The sequence below is a fragment of the Eschscholzia californica genome, unplaced genomic scaffold (assembly GCF_041429995.1).
Source record: "Eschscholzia californica isolate CP2 unplaced genomic scaffold, dmEscCali1.0.p SCAF_2, whole genome shotgun sequence".
Classification (NCBI taxonomy): Eukaryota; Viridiplantae; Streptophyta; class Magnoliopsida; order Ranunculales; family Papaveraceae; genus Eschscholzia; species Eschscholzia californica.
In genome coordinates, this window is record NW_028238309.1 from 34829253 (window position 1) to 34848885 (window position 19633).

The following is a 19633-nucleotide window of genomic DNA, read 5'->3' on the forward strand; positions in this document are numbered from 1 at the left end:
GGGTGGTGGTATGGTTCCCCCAAGAAACTTCATTTTATGGTGACTTGTTCATTTTATCAGCCATAGACTATAAAGATATAATAAAACTAAAAAAAGATGGGCAAACGAAAACCTAACAATATATATATGTATATAGTGATATATACAGATCTAGACGGCTAATAATTGCTTGGTTAGTTGGTTCTACATCTACTTCAAAAATTATAAAGAAATTGAACTGTATAAGTGGACTTCCATTCATTTGTTTATAGTTTTAGAAATGGACTAAGATCTACGTTAGTCATTACATGGCATTAACGCATCATCAAGATGTAATAAGCACGACAACCGCCAAAGTTAAATCACTAATCAAAGGTACCTAAGCCCAATGACATACTAAGGAGCGTAAAGCTCAACAAACTTATTATTTATACCTTTAACAACTCAACTTCAATAGCTACAAACCAGACCTTATCTAGAAATCGAATTTGGACCTTCAGAATTTTGGAGTTTATGTCAACACTATCACAACCAAGTGTTAACCCGTTCGTTTGTTTATGACTTATCTATGTCATTATAAACATAATAATTCTGATTCTAGGTAAAAAAGAAAAAAAAAAAATCACACACCACATCATCCATCTGGAGAAACACAAGTCCAGGAAATTTGAATTCTAACCTTAAGAAAGAAGTACAGACCTTTGGAACAAGAAAAAAAAAAAGTAAGTACAGACCCCACCTAACGAGATTAATAAGGAGACGGAGACAATGCAAACACTTAAAACCACTAAAATCTGACAGTCAGATGAAGGGGGGTCTTCTTGACCCACGTTACAAGAAGGTGAATAGAGGCAACATGTTTGCATGGATTGGCAAATATCACGACCACGACATATCAATACTTCCAATCCATGTGCATTGGGTCCCCTCCATTAATTGAGGAGGTAAAGTTTGTGAGATTGAAGAAAAATCTGATAAGAGGAAAGAGACAGGAAGATATGGAGGATGATGAATTGAAGAAAGAGAGAAGGTGACATTTAATACAAAGTAGGTATAGAAGAAGAAAGAAAGTTGAAAATTGGGTAGCAAATAAGGACAGAGAAGATCTAATAGATAGATTGTCAAGCAGAAAATGGGTCAGAAGAAAGCTAGAGATCTCTCTCTTAAAAAATTAAAATAAATAAATACATAACCCACTTTTTCACCCATACTTTCTATAAGTGCCTTAGGTATTCCTTGATTTATTCCTCAATTTTTAATTCTATTTTTCTTCCAAAATGAAATCTTTAAATCTATTTTAATTTGTCATTAAGGAGCCTAAGAAAGAGTTCAAACAATTTTATTAAAGACAAATTTGGTCAAAACTCTTTTTAATCCGCGTTTGAAAAATTTTCATACTTCTTAAATCTTTGTAAAGTGTTCGTCATCGATTTTGGGTTAATTTTGAACGATTTTAGAGTGATTTGTCAACAGTAATAGAATTTCACATTTGAAAATTTCTAAAGGTCTCAAATTCGTACTAGCCCCGAGAGCCTAAGCCAAATCTCAAACATAAACCAATCTGACTTTTTTTTTTGTTGAAAGTATCTTGAGTATGGTTGCTCTCTCGGAGTGTACACTCCGAGCGAGAGGCACCTACTAGGTGTTTCGGTCAAATTGCATTGACTGGGGTTAACTACTCCAACCAATCGCCTACAGAAAAAATGTGAGTCACCTACAGAGGCACCCAATATAAAAGCTAGTGAGCACCAAACAAGTCAAAGGTAGCTTTCACAATACAGAGAAGAAAAAGGACTTCTAACCAAACCAAAAGCAGATGCAAAAATTAAGTACCCCCATCCCTCTATCACATGGCCTGAATGTCTTACCAACCACCTTTTTAAGTTCAGGAAAACCTAATTATTTGAACTAAAAAACCCTAATTTTGGGAAGAAAAAATATCATGAGTTTGATCTAACTTGGAACTTAATACAACAAAAATCATACCGGAGATGCCAAATACTAATATCTGCGATTCACATTTCTTGTATCCACATACTGCATTTCATTAAATGCTTAACCCAAAATTGAGTTCATAAATTGCGAAATGTACTCATTGCCGTATAAGTGCAAAACTTACTGCAGCTTGAGATGTACAAGTTTCTATAAAATGAATTCCCGAAACAGTAAATTTCATGAATAAAAGAGGAAATTAATTGCTAAACGGTAGTTCAGAAGTTAACTGTCGATCTTTATCGCATAAAATTAAGAAAGAAAAACTAGGCTACCTTACATAAACATGTAACATAAAAAGGTACGAGACATATGTATATAGATGTTTATATGTAGAAACCAGGTTTTGATATCATAATTACAGTAAAATAGCTTAAAAGCAAGACTTACTTTGTACTCGCGTCAAATTTGTTGCTTGGGTTGAAGGAAAGCTACTAGTACAACAGAAAAAAGGTAGTGTTGACGGTGGTGGCGGGAATTGAGAAAAGTTGGCCCCTTCAGTAGTCTATAGATCCAACAGATGTACTACCAACATTTCTTGGGTCCTGACGGCTAACATATTCATCACAGCTACCGCCAGAAAGCCTCTGGACTGAGTTCTGATTCGACCCAAGAAGCTCGAGACCTTGTTTGCCCAATTGATGCACCTCTTGAGGCGAGAGTATTTTGATACACCAAACACTATTTACGAACTCCCTGGAAAGAATGAAGTATACAAAATACAAATTAAACCCAAACTCAAATTTGTTAAGAGAAAAAACTGACAATGTGGTTCAAGAATATGCTGTTAACGACATTTTAGAATTTCATGATGCATTTTCCATTGTTCTCAGACCAATATGGAAGTATCTGATATATTGTGCATCTCCTCTTGGCCGGTGCGCAAAGAAAAAACCGACATTGACTACTTGGCATGACTATGGTTCTGGTTTGTTCTTAAAAATGTAAATACGGGATTATCTTTTATATTGGTAAGCATGCCACAGGCAGGTGAGTAATGATGTCCTAAAAGCTTTCCAAATTTCCAGTTAAAATGCTTACAGATAAAGGCTAAAAGCCTAAAACAACAGGTGAGTTGAAAATCAAGACTTACTGCCAAGGGTCATCGCCAATGAGAAGAACGTCATTCTCCCGATCAACAAATACAAGCTGCCAGCCTGATCTCAAGGGGTCCTCCAACTGGCCTTCTAGACCAAACATGGAAGCGAGCTCACTGCGCAGCTCATGGTAGCTGCTGAACCTAGTGATATCCAGCGACCTCCCGAAGGACCCCGATTTATGAACCTGATATTAGTACACATGAATCAAGATCAGTACAAAGCCGTAAAACAAAGCAACAAAAGAAGTTAAACGGAATTTCAGTATGAAGAATCAATTCCAGTTTACTGGAAAAGCATTATTCCTACTTAGTTTGGTCGAAACTCAGAAATCTGCTTACCTTAACAAAGGTTCTGGTAGATGGGTTTACTTGGACTCCATTTTCCGGTGAAGCAAGAAAATCGGATTCATCTATGCAACTAGAAGGAGTCATAACCGGATTAAGTGGATAATCCGAATTGGTAGCACTCAGAAAATTAGCAGCAAATGGCATGTTTGTAGATTCACACTCAGTGCCAACTCCTCTGAGGTTTGATGTTTCATTCTGCAGTACGAGAGATGATGAATCTATATTAACCCCAAAAAGAAGATTGTTTTGGGGATCAGCACTTCCTTCTTGATCCACCGAGATATCTCTGTTGGGAAACGGTGGCAATGAGAGAGTGCGTTGCAAAGTGTTCCCCTGCTCTGGACCCAACTGTTCCACCTGGGGCGGAACACACTGAGTCACTCCAGAAGGGACCAGAGGTTCCTCCATAACTTGCTTACGAAACCAGGTACCTAAAGGAGCTAAAGAGTTGGAAAGTGGCATGTTTAGAAGTTGTGATGTTTCGTTTTGGGAGAATGAACCCAAAAGACTGTGAAGTGGGGATAAACAAGATGTCACTACTGAATTCCCACCAAAGCCCGAAAAGTTCTGTTGTTGACAAACTGAGGAGACAGTCTGTGTGGATGGAGGTGGAGACAGAGACTGGGAGACCGAAACAAGCTGAGAGAGGGAAGAAACAACATTAGGGGTCTGTTGTTGTGCAGAAAATTGTTGTTGGTGCTGCTGCTTTGGCTGCTGGGCCTGTTGCAGTTGGTGAACCTGTTGCTGTTGTTGGGTCTGTTGCTGCTGATGCGCTTGTTGCTGCTGATGCGCATGTTGCTGTTGCTGTGCCTGTTGCTGCTGCTGCACTTGTTGCTGCTGCTTCTGCGCCTGTTGCTGCTGCTGCGCCTGTTGCTGCTGTTGCGCCTGTTGCTGCTGTTGCGCCTGTTGCTGCTGCTGCGCCTGTTGCTGCTGCTGCTGCGCCTGGGCCTGTTGCTGCTGCTGCGCCTGTTGCTGCTGCGCCAGTTGCTGCTGCAGCTGTTGTCGCTGTTGTTGCTGCTGTAGCTGATGCTGCAGATGATGCTGTTGCTGTGGGTCATTAAATGCCTGACGTTGCAGTAGCTGTTGCTGAAGAAGAGCTTGAACCTGAGCTTGATTATGGGATTGATTTTCTTGCATGCCTTGGAGAAAATTAGGCTGAGTTTGGGAGTTTTGCAAAATTTGTCTCTGCATTAAAGCAGATGCAGAGGTATTCAGTGATTGGGGGAGTTGCAGAAGAGATTCTTGGACATGTTTAGAAGGATCTATTGTCCTCATTTCTTGAAGTGCGGCAGCAGCCATTGCTTGGTACATGTCAGGTTGCAGACCAAGAAGAGAAGCATCAAGCCTTGGTTGCATCCATGGTGTAACTCCAAATCCTTGAAAGTTTAGAGCATCCATTCCCCGGTCACCATTATCTCCTCTATACCACATAAGTGGGGAGTTAATAGCCAGATCATCATCCTTACAATCTGTGCAAAAAAGAGTGTTAGGAACCTTATGTTCTCCCCTCCCCTGAGATCCTAACAAAATTGACTCAAAAGGAGTCAGAAAAAAAAAAAACAATTTCACTATCGTCAAAAACACTCGAGAAACATACTGAGAGGAGAAGGCAAACCAGACGGCCATGGCCTCTTAAGCCTAAGTGGGAACGATGATGGATACATTGGGAATGTTGTTAATGGTTCAATCTCCCACAGCGATACTCTTGGCTGCCTTTCCCCTGCTGTTGACTCGTCCCAACCGACCTGCATTAACAGGGCTTAAGTTATGATGTGTTCATCCTGTGCTCATTGATTGAGAAGAGAGAAAGGTCACTTCAAAAATATAAAACGCGATGTCACTAAAATTAGTATGCAGTTTAACAGACCTTCACTGAGCGCCAATGCGAGTTCGGCCAACGAACAGGGTCTAAATCACTAATGCCCGTAATGGTGCCCATGTACCTGGAAGTAGAGATAACTGCATATTAAAGATATGAACAACAACAACAACAAAAATCTGAGACCACTCGTTCCATATGCATATTACTTGAGCATTTCTTAAGGATGAGAATGGGTCAATCAGAGAATATCTGATCTAGAGTTGAACTGTAAATCATGTTCTTTACTAAAACACTGAACTTGCCTTGGAGTCTATAGGAGGTATCATAAGCATTTTCTGTGAAATACATCAATTCTTCTAAAATATTAAAAAATGAGAACTTACCGACGTACACTCGACTCTTCTGTCTCAAACAGCATCCGGAAGCGCATACCCACAGAGACACGAGTATGATAAACTGCTTTGGCATACTTGGTCAGTGGAATAACAAATTCGGTTGGACTAGCCCTGAAAATAAATAAGTGGTTAAAATAAAGAGAAATGAAGAAAGTATTGAATTATATGAATTTGTAAGTGCACCATAATGGGGTAATAAATCTACCTTGGGTTATAAAATATAGTAAACCGACTATTTGTTGCAGCCGCATGAGCTGCTGCTGCCAGGAGCCCTATGTGCATACTGTCACTGGATAGAACAGATGAAGGCATCACAGTCTGTGGCCGATTAGCACGCCTGATTCCGAGGAGCAGCTGATTTTTTTCGTTCCTGTCAGACAATAGAAGAGTTTTTCTGGGACTGCATATACAAAAACAAGATCTGAGGTTGATGGAAGAACCGAATGTAATACTTACCAGATAAAAAGTACTGAATCCCCTGCAACAAGTCTTTTCGCACTTACAAAAACACTCCACCCTGTTGTAAGAAGATGCCTCTTTGGCTGACCTGCATTCAGAATGTAAGGAAATCACTTCCCTTGATATAACAAGGAGTCAAGGATTCAACATGCGCGATAACAGAAAGTCTCATGACAGCTTTGGAGTGGTTGTGTTTGAAAAGGTTACTCGAAAAAGGTCTAATCAGAAAAATGATATGGACCATAAGTTTGCCATTTATCTGAACTACACTCAGTTCTTATATGCACAAAACATAGGTAAAAACGAAATCGGTACTCATATTAATGTCCTACAATCAAGGTTTTGAACTTCTCGAGATTTCCGCGGAAATTACCGAAATATTCCTATTAACAATATGTTTAGACCAAAACTTGGAGAAAATGAGTACGAAAATATCAATATATTAATATTTTGATTTCTAAGTATATTTGCAGAAACAAACATATGAAAGATGAACTATAATATAGTTAAGTCATAAATCACTATATACGTTATTTGTATTGGTTGAATGGTCTATTTAGTGAATTAAGATATATGAAAAAAGAAAATATTATAAAGCTTCTATTATATTATATGAAAAACAAAGTAAATCAACAATTAAATGGTGTGAGTATGTTTATGCATATCTTCATATCTCTATCTCTGTTCAAGATGTTGATTACTTTATTTATCTCTACATCAATTTTATATATGGACTATATTGCACTTTTTTTTATATGTTTGTATCTGTACATTCATGTAGAAATCACAATAATATCCAATATATTGATATTTTCTTTCTCGTTTTCTCCAAGTTTTTGTCGAAATATGCTGTTCGTAAAAATATTTCGTTGTTGGTCATTGCAGTGGATATAACGTATAGAAAACATGTAAGATTTCGCTTCGGATCAGAAATGGAAATGTTTCAGTAATTTAGACGGATATTTCAGAAAATTAACACCTTGTGCTATATGTAAAAAATATATAAATATGATAAATATATATTATCAACTTCTAACAATTTACAACATTGTCTTAACAAAATGCTACTAATTTTTCTTATTACCCTTGATCAGCTATTGTTAGAGTTAGCATACTTCTTGTGGTTCTTTATGTTCAATAATCTGTCTCAAAAAATTATAGCATATTCTCATCTTTTGCTTAATTTTTTCATAATATTATAAACTTGTAGTTGTAGCTATTTCCACACTGGAGCCATATTTCTACGAAATATTTTCATTTCCAAAACCGATCTAAATCAAAATATCATACCTTGTCTATAATATATCGCACACCCTGGACGTCATCGACTATTTGTTAAAAGAATAAATTTGAATATTTTCTTAAAGTACAGGATCGGTATATATAAGCTACTAATTTTTATAGCCATCCAAGAAACAAACCATTTGCGTAGGATGAGTGCTAACTAGCAGACCTTTAACAGGAGTCTGGAGGTCAAATTCATGCATACAATATGCGTTTATGTGAAGCACATTCCAGTGGCACAATATTTTGAAGTTCAACTACGGGAAAATAATAATTTAGTACTTAGAACACAGAAATAGTGGGCAAGCACAAGAACAGAAGCACATGTCATAAGAAACCGACAATGGAGAGCAGCACATAAAAAAGCATTGAAGACAGGCGTTTAATCTAATCAGGAGCAATTTTTTTTTGAAGATCTGGATGGATATATCATTGGCATTGGAGGTAAATATCCATGTAAAAAGTCCAACGTATTATGTTAGTGAGAATTCAAGGACGACTAGCCTGGAACGCATTGTAATAGTCGACATTCTTGGCATTGGGACCTCAAGAAAATGAGAGTTCATACTTAGCGTGAGCTTGCACATAATGACATATATGATACTACACCTTTTTGTAAGAAAGGATAAAACTACTTACCCCGGAAAATGTGCCTGAATTTCCATTCATTACCATGAAGATCCCTAGCGATCAGTTCTTGGGCGGGAGGTTGCTGGGAGAAGTCCTGCATAACGAGGAAAGAAATGTGAGTCTACACAACAGATCCACATAAGAATACAAGAAACGAAACAAATTGGAGACTCAAGTTAGTAAGTAGCAAATGACCTACCAATGGAGGGAAGACTTTTTCAGCTGCTCGTCGAGGAACAGAGAATCCTCCATGAGTGCTCGTATCACTTGCAGTTAATGTTTTACAAAAATAATTAGTTGGTTGTTTGCTTAGGCTCCCTAGCTCTGCAGGTAAGTAGGCGTCCTTTTGCTCTTGCTATGCGATTTTACATCAGAGATTAGAAAGAGATAATACACAATAGCAGGGAGAGAAAGAATCCAAATTCGGGAGAAAACTATACCTGACTCAGCGGCTGCAATGTCATTTGCGCATAAACTTCATCAGTCTCCACGTCTGCCTGGAATTTGACACATTTCGAAACTTCAGAACGACATAATAAGAACTAGGGAACAAGACAAGGACTAAACAGGTTGAGTACTTGAATATTACATGCATTGTCACATTGTGAAGTTGACACATAAGTTGGGGAGGTAAACTTGGGTAATTAGGGATATGGGAATCAATTTCTTTGTTGGTTGATGCAGCAACCTGCAGGATGAACAATTGAACATATATTCTTCCACTTAGGTCACAATAAAAAATTTCTTTACCTAGATGTGAAAAAGAGAATCATTTTGAGGATGGTCACTATTGAATGAACTATCTATTATAGTAAAACACTATTAGAGTAAACAGACCTGCTCGCTATGTCCTTGGGGAAAGTAAACCACACGGCTTCCAATAGCCGGCAAGGAAACAAGAGGTCCAGCACATGCATGCCATAGTTCAGAATTCAGACATCTCTTCTCCCCTGCAAGTTATTCAAACATGAGGCTAAAGATGGACAAACAAACGCAGAAATCGGGATCTGGAAATTGAAGTTCTATGCTGAACCATTTAAAGCAAACAAACTGATATAATTAAGGAAGACGGCATAGAAGTCTGACTATAATTCTAGCACTGGCCCTTCTTGCTTCTTCCAAAAGGCATTCATGCACTTTATTGGTTACCATAGTCTTCGTTAGAATTTACTAATGAAATTAGTGACTGGTTATTAGATGTTTAAACTTAAACAGCCGACTACAAACAACATAAGAAGAAACACTCGAAGATCTCATACAAATGCAAACAACTAAATCACAATAAACACTACCCCTCATAGGAAATAGCAGAAACACCTAATTTCTGAAGAAAGCTAAATATGGTAAGCATGCCCAGCCCGGCAAGAGGGGATCGAAAAATCGTCACGGAAACAAAACTTACAAAGCCTCATCCAAGTGGGGGTGAGACAAAAGCAATGAAATATTGAGAGATACCAGATCTTGAGTGGCTAAAAATTTTACCTTCTTGTGTCTGATGACCAAAATTAGATGAAGATAGCTTCATTTTTGCAAAATAAGCTCAATTCTTTCAAAAAGAACTAGAAACTACAAAAAAAGTAACAAAGATGGAACCTTTTTGTTAATATCAATAACTTAGTAAAATCTTACTTATCTTGAACCCATTCAGCAAAATAACACCATTACCTCAACTTTCTTTTCCCCCAAAGACTTGAAAAATCTAAACCAGACACTTTTATCTGGTAAGATGCTTTTTCTGCCTCCAGTATAAACCCTACCTATCCACCAGATTTCAGAAGAAGAGAGGTACTGAAAGCCCTTTTACCTTCATCAGCAGCTCAAACCCCTGAAATAACCGCCTACCCAAGTTCATCCAAAACCTGTACTACTTGAAGAAACAAAAGTTTTTAACCTCATCCGTTACCAGATCTTCTTCAACCCAAACCCCCAACAATTTCAACCTCTAATCAGAAGCTTCATTTGATAATATTTACCCTAAAAACAATCCCTTCCGGCTTGACCCCAGATAAAGAAAAAGTAGTAATCACCTTCAAGACCCCTAAACTCTTCTGATCTTTAACTTGAACAACACAAAATGACAAACTACAGTAGAACTCTAGAGAGAGAAAGAATCTCTAGATCTCTAACTTATACATTTTAGAGAGAAGACCATACATTATAGTAGAAACTACAGTAGAGCTTATAAAACAAAACCTAATCTGAGTTTTCAGAGCAGGGAGAAGTACAAGTAGTAAAACCTTGATAAATGAACTAATAAACAGTTATGAATACCAGATCTCTTAACTGAAAGAGCTTAAGATTCGTTAGTATTCAACTAAGAAGTTAGCATTTTGAACAAAGACAATATAAATCACCATCACCTAAGGTGATTATTTCTTACAAAGAGAAAGATTGAAACTTCCCTCACTAAAACCATTTTTTTTTGGAATGATCAGGAGCTCAAATTCCCTTTTTTTAACTGCTTTTTATTGTAGTAGGATTGCAGCTGTTTCTCTCTCTCTCTAACACAGACACACACTTTCTCTCTCTAATCTTGTAAATCAATGAATACTACCGCCATCATTTTTGCAAGCATTTTTTTAAGTTTTTATATACTTCAAAAAAAGAGAAAGAGAGAGACTAATTTCCTTTCTTCCCGTTTCTTCTTATAAATTCTACTTCTTTTTATTTTCCTTTTTAATTTCTAATTAGAAAAGGTTTTTATGAAAATAAAGGGGAACTGTTTGGACAAGTGTGGCCAACTCAAGTCTTTTTTTTTTTTTTTTGAAAGAAAAAAACACCAAAACAAAGAAATTACAACTTGAGATCCCACTTCATATTCTCCATCGACTGCCATGTTCGATTGACCCTGTTATTCCTACCCCACTTCGCCAAAGCGTCTGCCAGAACATTTGTTTTTCTCGGGCTGAATTGAAATTGTATTTGCTCGAAGTTTGGGAGGCTGGCGCGGATAAGTTCCATGTGGTGTAGAGACTGCCAGTTGATGACCTTGTTTTTATCAAAAATATTAGTAATCAAATTGTTATTGTCACTTTCAATCATGATGTGCTTGAGATTAAGCTCCTCAGCCCATAGAACTGCTTTCAGGATAGCCAAACATTCGCATTCCTCCGCTGTCTGTCCCCTAATGGTTTCTGCCTTAGCTATAACGAAGTCTCCATTCGCATTGTGAATAATGCAACCGATACCTGCGTGGTCTGTGTAGTTGCTGAAAGAAGCATCAACATTAATTTTGAGAAAAGGGTGTGGTGGTGGCAGCCACTTTGGCGGGATTGCATTGCTTTTAGGTTTCCGGTCATCGTGTAAGCTTGTAGCATAGCATTGAATCTTCCGAATAACCTGCATAGGCATAATGTCTTTCTTTCCAAAACACATCTCGCATCTTGCCTTCCAGATAAACCACATGATTTTGGCGAGGTTCTCCGTTATTGAATCATCCAGCGACGGCCAGTTCATAATCCATTCTAGCACCGAAATAATGCCATCAGTTCTGATGTCGTAATGAAACCAGATGGCCCTCGCAAATTGCAATGTAGTAGTACATGGGTTGTAGTTTCCCGTTCCTCGCAGAAGGCGCAGCTATAACGGTTGCCGATGTATTTACCTATTTTGTCTTTAACAGGGAGACTGTTTGTGCAGCACTTCCAGAGAAAAAGTTTTATTCTAGGTATCGTTCTAATGTTCCAGATAAACGACCATTCCACAATTTCAGGATCCCGAATGCCATTGCTCAAGAACCTGTACATAGATTTAATAGTGAAGTGACCCGAATTTGTGAGAGTCCATACCATTTCATCTTCCGCCGTCGGATGGAGGTTTATGCTAAGGATAGCCCTGCAAATCTCATCATCAAAGTAAGTCTGGAGCAGTTCCACCTTCCAAGAATTGTTAGCGATCAACTGGTCCACCGTGTGGAAAGGACATTTATTTTGGTTGGGTAGAGGCGGGATATGATTTGGGATCCAGAAGTCCTCCCAGATATTTATTTTCGTGTCTTTGTTGACATCCCAGAAGATAAGGTTAGATAGTTTGCCGATAGGTTCTGCCAACGATTTCCAGACCCAAGAATGATTATGTCTAGGTGGAGTGGGTTTTACCATTTTGGGGAAATATTTGGCTTTTAGAAGTTGAGCCCAGGGCGCGTTAGGGAATTTAAGAAGGCGCCACCCCAGTTTACACAGAAAAGCTTCGTTGTCAAGAAAAGGGTTTCGAAGACCTAGACCGCCAAATTTACGAGGACGACATATGGCTGCCCAGTTGATAGTATGAATGGATTTTGTTTTTCCCCACCAGAATGACCGTTGAATGGTCTCTATGCGGTTGCTAATGCCCTTTGGAATGGCAAACTCAAGTCAAGTCTCCATTCTGAACACCACATGCCATTTTGGGATTGGGTGCTTCTAGAGGCCCCCTAATTTATCTCTTTAGACGCCCCAGCACGTTCAATCTCGAACTGCTCCTTACGAACTCGGTGGTGAATTTGCATAGAATTCGTAAACCTTACTGACGCTCAAATCAGTAAGGCATTGTTGTAGTTAAATTAATTGAGCATGACATTCCGAGTTTAGAGTTTGGACCTCTGATTGATTGCTTACTTCAGATTAAACTTACACAGTTTAGAGTGCACCTGTTGGTTTAAATAGGTTCGTTAATCAACTGTTGATAAGCTGTTGAGATGAGGCGGCGTAGATCCCTCTTTTTACAATGAAACTGTTATTTCACAGTTTTAAGAATTCAACTTTCCTATTATGGTTTATCCCGTATATTGAATAGATTGTGATAATATCGAGTTTCGTTGTTAAGGATATTTTGCATTTATCGTACTGCAGATCTTGTATATTTTCTGGGAAAAGATTCATTCTCGCGACGTACTTGTATCTTTAGTTATTTAAATACTTAAGATATTTTCCACCCAAGAACTTGGATCAGATTCAGGCTTAGGTTGGAAAAGCATTAGGCACGCTTCAACCCCCAAATTTCGGGATTAAGGTATCGGCCCCACTTCCGTGGACCTCCTTTACTTCTCCAAAATTCAAGGGAAGACTTGATTGTATTTGGAGTCAGAATAGGGCTTAGGCATCGAGGACATCCGTACGGACCCCACAATTCTGGGCTTGAGTGGCAAAGCTCTTTCGCATTCACCTCCATGGTGACTTGACACGAGTTAACCTGTTGGGTTCTTGATCTTTCCTTGACTTATTGACCTAGTCAACTGATGACCATTTATCTCAATTCGCTAAAACAAGACCGAGAAAGGTCGAAAGTGAAAACTCGCTCGTTGAATCTTCAAACAAAGAAGATAATAGGGCTAAATCAGCAATCAATCGCCTTCAACTTCTGTAGAAGGCGAAGGGGACAAAAATATATCCATATACGAGGTGCACCCGAAGAAAGGAGAGTTCAAACACTGAGCAAAACCACCTGGAAAAAAAGAAAGGCATCTGCCAAGGATTTTCTCATTACCCAATTATCTCAGATAAAGGAGTACATACAGGTAATATAATCCCAAGTTAAGTATTATATCCTCCAATTCTTTTCGACAGAGAGAGGGGATGATTATAGAATCTTCCTAGCAAATCGACACCCTTCCAACATTGACCAAACACTGAGGAATCCTCAAGGTTAGCACCACTTTCTTGAAAGGGCCTCCCATTTAGCACAACTTCCTTGAATAGAAGATCAAACAAATAATGGCATCAACAAGCTTACGCTTCATTTTAAACTAAGGAGAAATAACCTAAGGAAGAAAAACTTCCAAGAAAAGTTGCCTATGAAGAAAATCAAAAGAACAAGCGAGCTATTTATAAGTAGAAGACGAAGAGAATAAGTCACAAAACGGACATGAAGAATGAACTATAGATGCCATGAAAACTGGCTAAGAATTCAATGCGTGCAAGAAAATCGTGGCAAATATCTAACTTAGTCAAACATGAAATTACTGTGATAAAAACGACCAATTAAGACTTCAAACCAATGAAAATGAAGCGCGTGTCTGGCGCGTGATCAAAGGTATCTTGACCAGTAAACCAAAGATTAATTAAGAAAATGCATGATCAGAATTAAAGTGATTTGACGTCAGAAAATTAGAGGAAAGAACGAAATCAGTTCCTAAAACATTAAAGGCAACCAGACCTTTCGTATTCCAAAGCACACGCAAGTAGCCTTGGGAAGAAGTGCTATAAAAAGCATCTTGTTTTGTGAAAAAAGGACCGGGTTTCACGTATAGCCCTAGCTCAGGTATATCCAAAACACTGAAAATTTATTAACTTCAATTAACTATTTGTCATCTTAACTCTACATAAATAATCTGTAGAAATAAAAGAAAGACTGTAAGTGAAGAACTTCGTAGTCTCTTTTCTTTCGACTAAGGATTGGTGTGACTTGTGATGATCCAAAAAATGATCATCATTTGACAAAGGTTAAGAAGCCAAGAAAAGCCAAGAAAAGCCCAAAAAGCCAACGGGTGAACTTGTATCAAGTCACCTGGGAGGTGAATGCGAAAGCGCTCTACCACTAAAGCCCTAAATTAAAGTGGTTGGTAATAGTATCCTAGGCGCCTAAGCCCTGCTTTGGCTCTAAATAATTAGATTTTCCTTGGATATTGGTAAAGAGAAAGTAAGTTTGCATAAGCGGGACCGATACCTCAATCCCGAAATATAGGGTAGAAGCGTGCCTAAGGCTTTCCCAACTTAAGCTCGAATCCGATCTAAGATCTTAGGCGGTGAAAGTTTTAAGTATTTAAATAACTTAGGATATAAGAGTCTCGTGGGGAGGAAACTTTCCCCACATAATATACAAGACTCACTACAAAAAAATAAGGTATTAGCGACGATTTTAAACCACCACTAATAACAAAAAACCGTCGGTGACAGCATTACCAACGTCAAGAAATCCGCTACAAGTGGCGTAGGTGATACTATTACCGACGAAATTAACAACGATTTTTTGAGAACTGTCGCTGATATGTGGAACATTAGCAACGATTTTTGTCAAAATTCCATCGTTAAATTTTAAATGTCCCAAACGAAGTTCCGAAATTTTAGTCGTAACAAAAACATATGAACAGTTGAACTGCATATTAGCGACGGTTTATTCACCATTGCTAATAACACATTACTTACGACTTTATTCGTCACTAATGTTTTAATTTTTTTCTAATATCCCTCTCATTTTTGTACTGCCAGAATGCCTAATCCTTGAAAATTATCCCTTCAAAAATGACAAAAGCAACAAAAATTCACATCCATTCACTCGAAACAGTGTTAATTATATTAAAAGAAAATATCTCCAAATGTAAAACATTAAAAAAAATTCAAATTGTGTTCAAAGATACCAACCATGTAAAAATTTGCACTTCAATATCTACTATACTATGGCCCTAAATCTTCATCCAAAATATTTCATGTCTTCAATTACTTTCTTGTGATTTCCTTGATAAAAAAGGAAACCCAAGAACCTGACAAAGAAACAAGTATGAACAGATTAACTCATAATAACACAACAAATGATTTAATTACTGAAACTAAACAATCAAATGTTAATATACACATTAACCCCAGTAGCCAACACACCCTATTTCACCTAAAATCGATTTCGCAAAGTGAAACTGATAAAATCGATTTGAAACTAGGTTAAAAAGTTATAAAATCGATTTTAAACTAAGTTAGGAATTGATAAAATCCTAGTCAGATTCTATCAGTTTTGCATATGAAACTGGATTAAGATTTGATTCAAAAAAGCTCTTGTAACAACCCTAACCTCCTTTAGAAAACCCTAAAAATTCTCCATTAACAAACCCTGACAATCTCTTAACAACTCTACGCCCCCAGAAAAAACGAGAGAAAGTTGTTGATCGAACTAGCTTTACCAAGTCAGGAGATGGAAAGTACTTACTGAATTGAAGACAAGAAAATAACATGAGAGAATGGAGAATACTTACCAAGTACTGACCAGAAGATGGAAATCAGAATGGAGATGGAGAAGAGAACGGGAGAAAGAGACACGACGTTGGAGCAAAAAGACGTGGAGAGAGAATGAAGGATTTCGTTTTGTTTAGGTTTCGGAAATTTTGGAAGGTTTTTTGAAATTCTAGAAAATAGCGGGTTTGGGAAATTTCCGCGGAATTATTTTTCCCACCACCGACGGAATTCATTTATCCGAGCCGTCAGAAACGACTTACACCGACGGTTTGTATAACCGTCGGTAATAAGTTTATGCTAACTTAGCATTTTTTTGTTTTTCTCTTGAATCTTCGTCGTTAAAATCCCTTTTCCCCGACGGAATGGTAGTGAACCATTACGGAAACAGGACATTATCGACGGTTTTTAACCAACCGTCGGACATGATGCATACTACTGACGGCTTATAGGAAAACTGTTGTTAATACTTCGTGTACTTAGAGAGCATCTTAGACGAATATGGAGCACTAGAACAGAACCGCCCATACATCCCTAGAAACAAGGGGGTCGGCGAAGGATGTACCTATGATTTGATGGTCTGCGAGGTGCTTATACACCAAGTAGGGGAGCTGACCCGAGAAAGAGAGAAAAAGAAGCAGTGGGGAGGAGCAGTGATACACCAGCCCCCTCTAAGTCGGGAGATATTGGAGTCAGAAAAACCAAAAAACTTCAAATGCCCGACACTCGACCATTATTTCGGTTTGGAGGATCCAAGAGTGTTCATCAATAATTACACTTCGACAATGAACCTTTATACTACCAACCAGAACGTGTGATGTGTGGTTTTCGCCACCATATTGAAAGGGCTAGCTCAGGCATGGTGCCAAGTGATGCACCCGAAAAGGTTGCACACCCAAGCGGAGGTATCAAGTAGTAATCCGGCAAAGCCGGGATCGATCCAAGGATAGGAAGGTAGCTTGGATATCGAAGGGTCTTATCCCTCGGTCTAGATATTACTAGCTAACTTAGACTAAATAGTAAATGAAACAAAGATAAATGGGAGTTTTAGATTGAATAAGTAAGCAAGAGAAAGCAAATAAAACTAAACTAAACAATCAATGTAAACGGGCAAGAGAGATTCGAGAGAAGTGTCGGAGGAACAAGAGTCGGGAGACGGTAAGACTCGATTCGGGCGACAAATAAGCGAGAGAGGTGTCGAAGTCCGGGAATCCATAATGATAAACCTACGACTACGTATGATCCAATCTAATGTATCGAAGTATAATCGATGTTCGACTCCTAAAGTAGATGTTTCTAAGTACTACGTATATCCGGAGATCATACTTAGTCAAACAAACTCCTAATTCGGTTAATCCCGAGTCACCGAAAGTGTCGTCTAGTCGCCTAACTATGTGAAGTGCATGACAAGACACATGAAATTATGACTTAGACTACGATCGATATCGAATACTTCGTTTCGTCTATTAACTATGCGAAGTGCTTGACAAGACACATGAAAATACGATCAAAACGATAATCGAAAGAAATGAACATCAATTTATAATCAAAACATCAAATCATATTAAACATAATCACGAATTCATCACATTTCATCTCATATATTCGACACACTAAAGTTAGCTAAACATGGTGATTGAATAAGAAATGGAAAGGAAATGATGAGAGAATCCCCCTTTTTCGAGGTGGTTCGAGGCTAAGATCGTCGGAAAATATTAGTCTTTAAGGTGCAGCCGATCTCCCCTTAGCAAATTTCTGGGTTCCCCATAGCGACCACCATCATCTTCTCCATTTAGAACACAACCTCCATTAAAGCTAAACCCTAACTTTCTCTCTCTAGCAATCTTCAACCAAAATCAAATCAAACCACATGGGAAGCTAGGTCAAGACATGGGAAGTAAAAGCCCTAAGGTTTCCGATCAAAAAGGTTGCCGGAAAACTCATATAAATCCGGCCAAAGAAGCATGAAATTCCGGCCAAGAACCAAGAAGATCCGGCCAAAGGTTGCTGTCCGGCCTTCCCTAGCTTGTCCCGAGCCCCGTGCGCGCGTCCCATGCACGTCCGAGCTGCAGCCGCATCCCGTGAAGGCGTCCCGAGCTCGGAGAAGCTAGCAGCCCGAGCTAGAAAGCTTGCAGCCCGAGCTGCTGTTCCGGTCTGTTGCTGCTGTTCCGGTCTGCTGCTGCTGTTCCGGTCTGTTGTGCAGCTCCCGTGCAACTCCCGAGCAGCTGCTTGTGCTGCAGCCCGAGCTGCTGCTCGGCTGGGCAAAGCTAGGCCGGCCTAGTGTGCTTGCCGGCCCTAGCTTTGGCCGGATCCTCCTTCTTCCTCTCTCTTGTCTTTTTCTTCAAACCCTCTCTCTAGCAACCAGGAATACCAACCCTAGCCACCCTTTCTCTCTCTTGTTTCTTTCCCAAGCTTGAAGATGATTCTCGTGCCTTCGTATGAGGTTTACCGAGCACGTCCCGTGAAGTCCGAGCAGGTCCCGTGAAGTCCGAGCAGGAGGCCGTCCGAGCTGCTGCTGGATGCGTCTGCAACAGCTCCTGTGAAGAACAGCAGCTCCTGTAGAACGTGTTGTTGTTCCCGTGGAACGTGCTGCTGCTCCTTCCCGGCCGTGCAGCTGCTGTGCTTCCCGTGCCGGCGCGACTTGGCTGCTGCTGTTCCCGTGACTTGTCCGACCAAGCTTTGGCCGGCCTTGGTGATGGCCGGCCTAGCTTGGCTGGCTCTTTCTCTCTTTCCCTTTTGCTCTTTCAAAACCCTCTCTTTCAAGCTCTCTCTCTAGCAACCAAGAACACCAACCCTAAAAGCGTTGCCTCCTCTTTTCTCTCTCTTACTTGGTGAAGAAGATAATGAATAGTGTCCCAACTTGTGTTTACACAACCCTAGACTTAGTCAAACTTGACTAAGTCTTAGGCCATTTTGACTTGGACCAAAAAGGTGCCCATAGAATATCTATTATTCTCTTCCTTTTTGGGCTCTTGGATTGGGCTTCTTTCTAAAGCAAGGGAGTGCCTTCATCTTGTCTCTACATTTAGAACCAAGGGGGGTGCCTTCATAGAATCCTTGTTTCAAGACCGAACCTCGGCTTCTTTCATTCACAACTTCTCCATCCGAACTCCGAATCGACTTCCGTTTTCACTGTCGGACTCGTCATTGACTTCACTTGTTGTTTGACTTCTGATTTTGACCAAAATACCCCGGGTGCTATTTTCTTCCCTTTTGCCGCATAAGATGAAAATGTGATAATTCGCTCTCTTTATTCCGAATTACACGCCAAACCTCAAGTAAACTACCTAGCAATGAAAACACATAAATAATTAGAAATAAAACTCGAAAAGAACTAACTCATCAAAGTTAAGTGACCTAAATGTGGCATTTTCACGCCACATCACCAAGCATTGGTGCCAGGCTCAATCAAATCCTTCAAGCGGCTCGCTCAAGTCTTTTGCGACGCCTTTCGGGGAAGTACTACAATCAAGAGAGAGACTGAAGAACTGTTCAATATAGTCTAAGAAGAAACGAATCCATTGCCACCTACTGGCAGAGGTTTCGGAACCTCATGGTACTGATTCTCGAACTGGAACCAAAAGTTGTGTTCGCTGCCTTGAAAAGGAGTCTCCGACAGGATGACATCATAAAAGAGATCTCCAGCCGACAGCCAGGTACGCTCGCGGAACTGATAGAAAAGGTCCAACAATTTATAAGAAAGGTGGAA

At 39.3% G+C, this 19633-nt stretch overlaps 2 protein-coding genes across 4 annotated transcripts; both read right to left on the bottom strand.

Moving 5' to 3' along the window:
- Positions 1-2149: 2149 nt before the first annotated feature.
- On the bottom strand, positions 2150-10569 carry LOC147557559 (auxin response factor 6-like). Of its 3 annotated transcripts, none has more exons than XR_015234060.1 (15): positions 9674-10569; positions 9491-9574; positions 8846-8958; positions 8598-8696; positions 8449-8505; positions 8208-8363; positions 8018-8102; positions 6092-6182; positions 5841-6005; positions 5624-5746; positions 5286-5361; positions 5016-5163; positions 3410-4887; positions 2924-3255; positions 2150-2875 (listed from the first exon to the last, which is right to left on the bottom strand). XR_015234060.1 is itself a non-coding variant. In XM_086658370.1 (15 exons), exons 2-15 carry the CDS (start codon positions 9531-9533, stop codon positions 2469-2471), a joined length of 3006 nt encoding a protein of 1001 aa, XP_086514496.1. In that variant the 5' UTR covers positions 9534-9574; positions 9674-10569; the 3' UTR covers positions 2150-2468. The 3 variants fall into 3 exon arrangements, 2 of the variants coding, with proteins under 2 accessions (XP_086514496.1, XP_086514495.1); XM_086658370.1 differs by having other exon boundaries at positions 2150-2667; positions 3065-3255; positions 5034-5163; XM_086658369.1 differs by having other exon boundaries at positions 2150-2667; positions 3065-3255.
- Positions 10570-10801: 232 nt separating this feature from the next.
- On the bottom strand, positions 10802-11464 carry LOC147557560 (uncharacterized). Its single transcript, XM_086658887.1, has one exon. It carries the CDS (start codon positions 11462-11464, stop codon positions 10802-10804), a length of 663 nt encoding a protein of 220 aa, XP_086515013.1.
- Positions 11465-19633: the final 8169 nt, after the last annotated feature.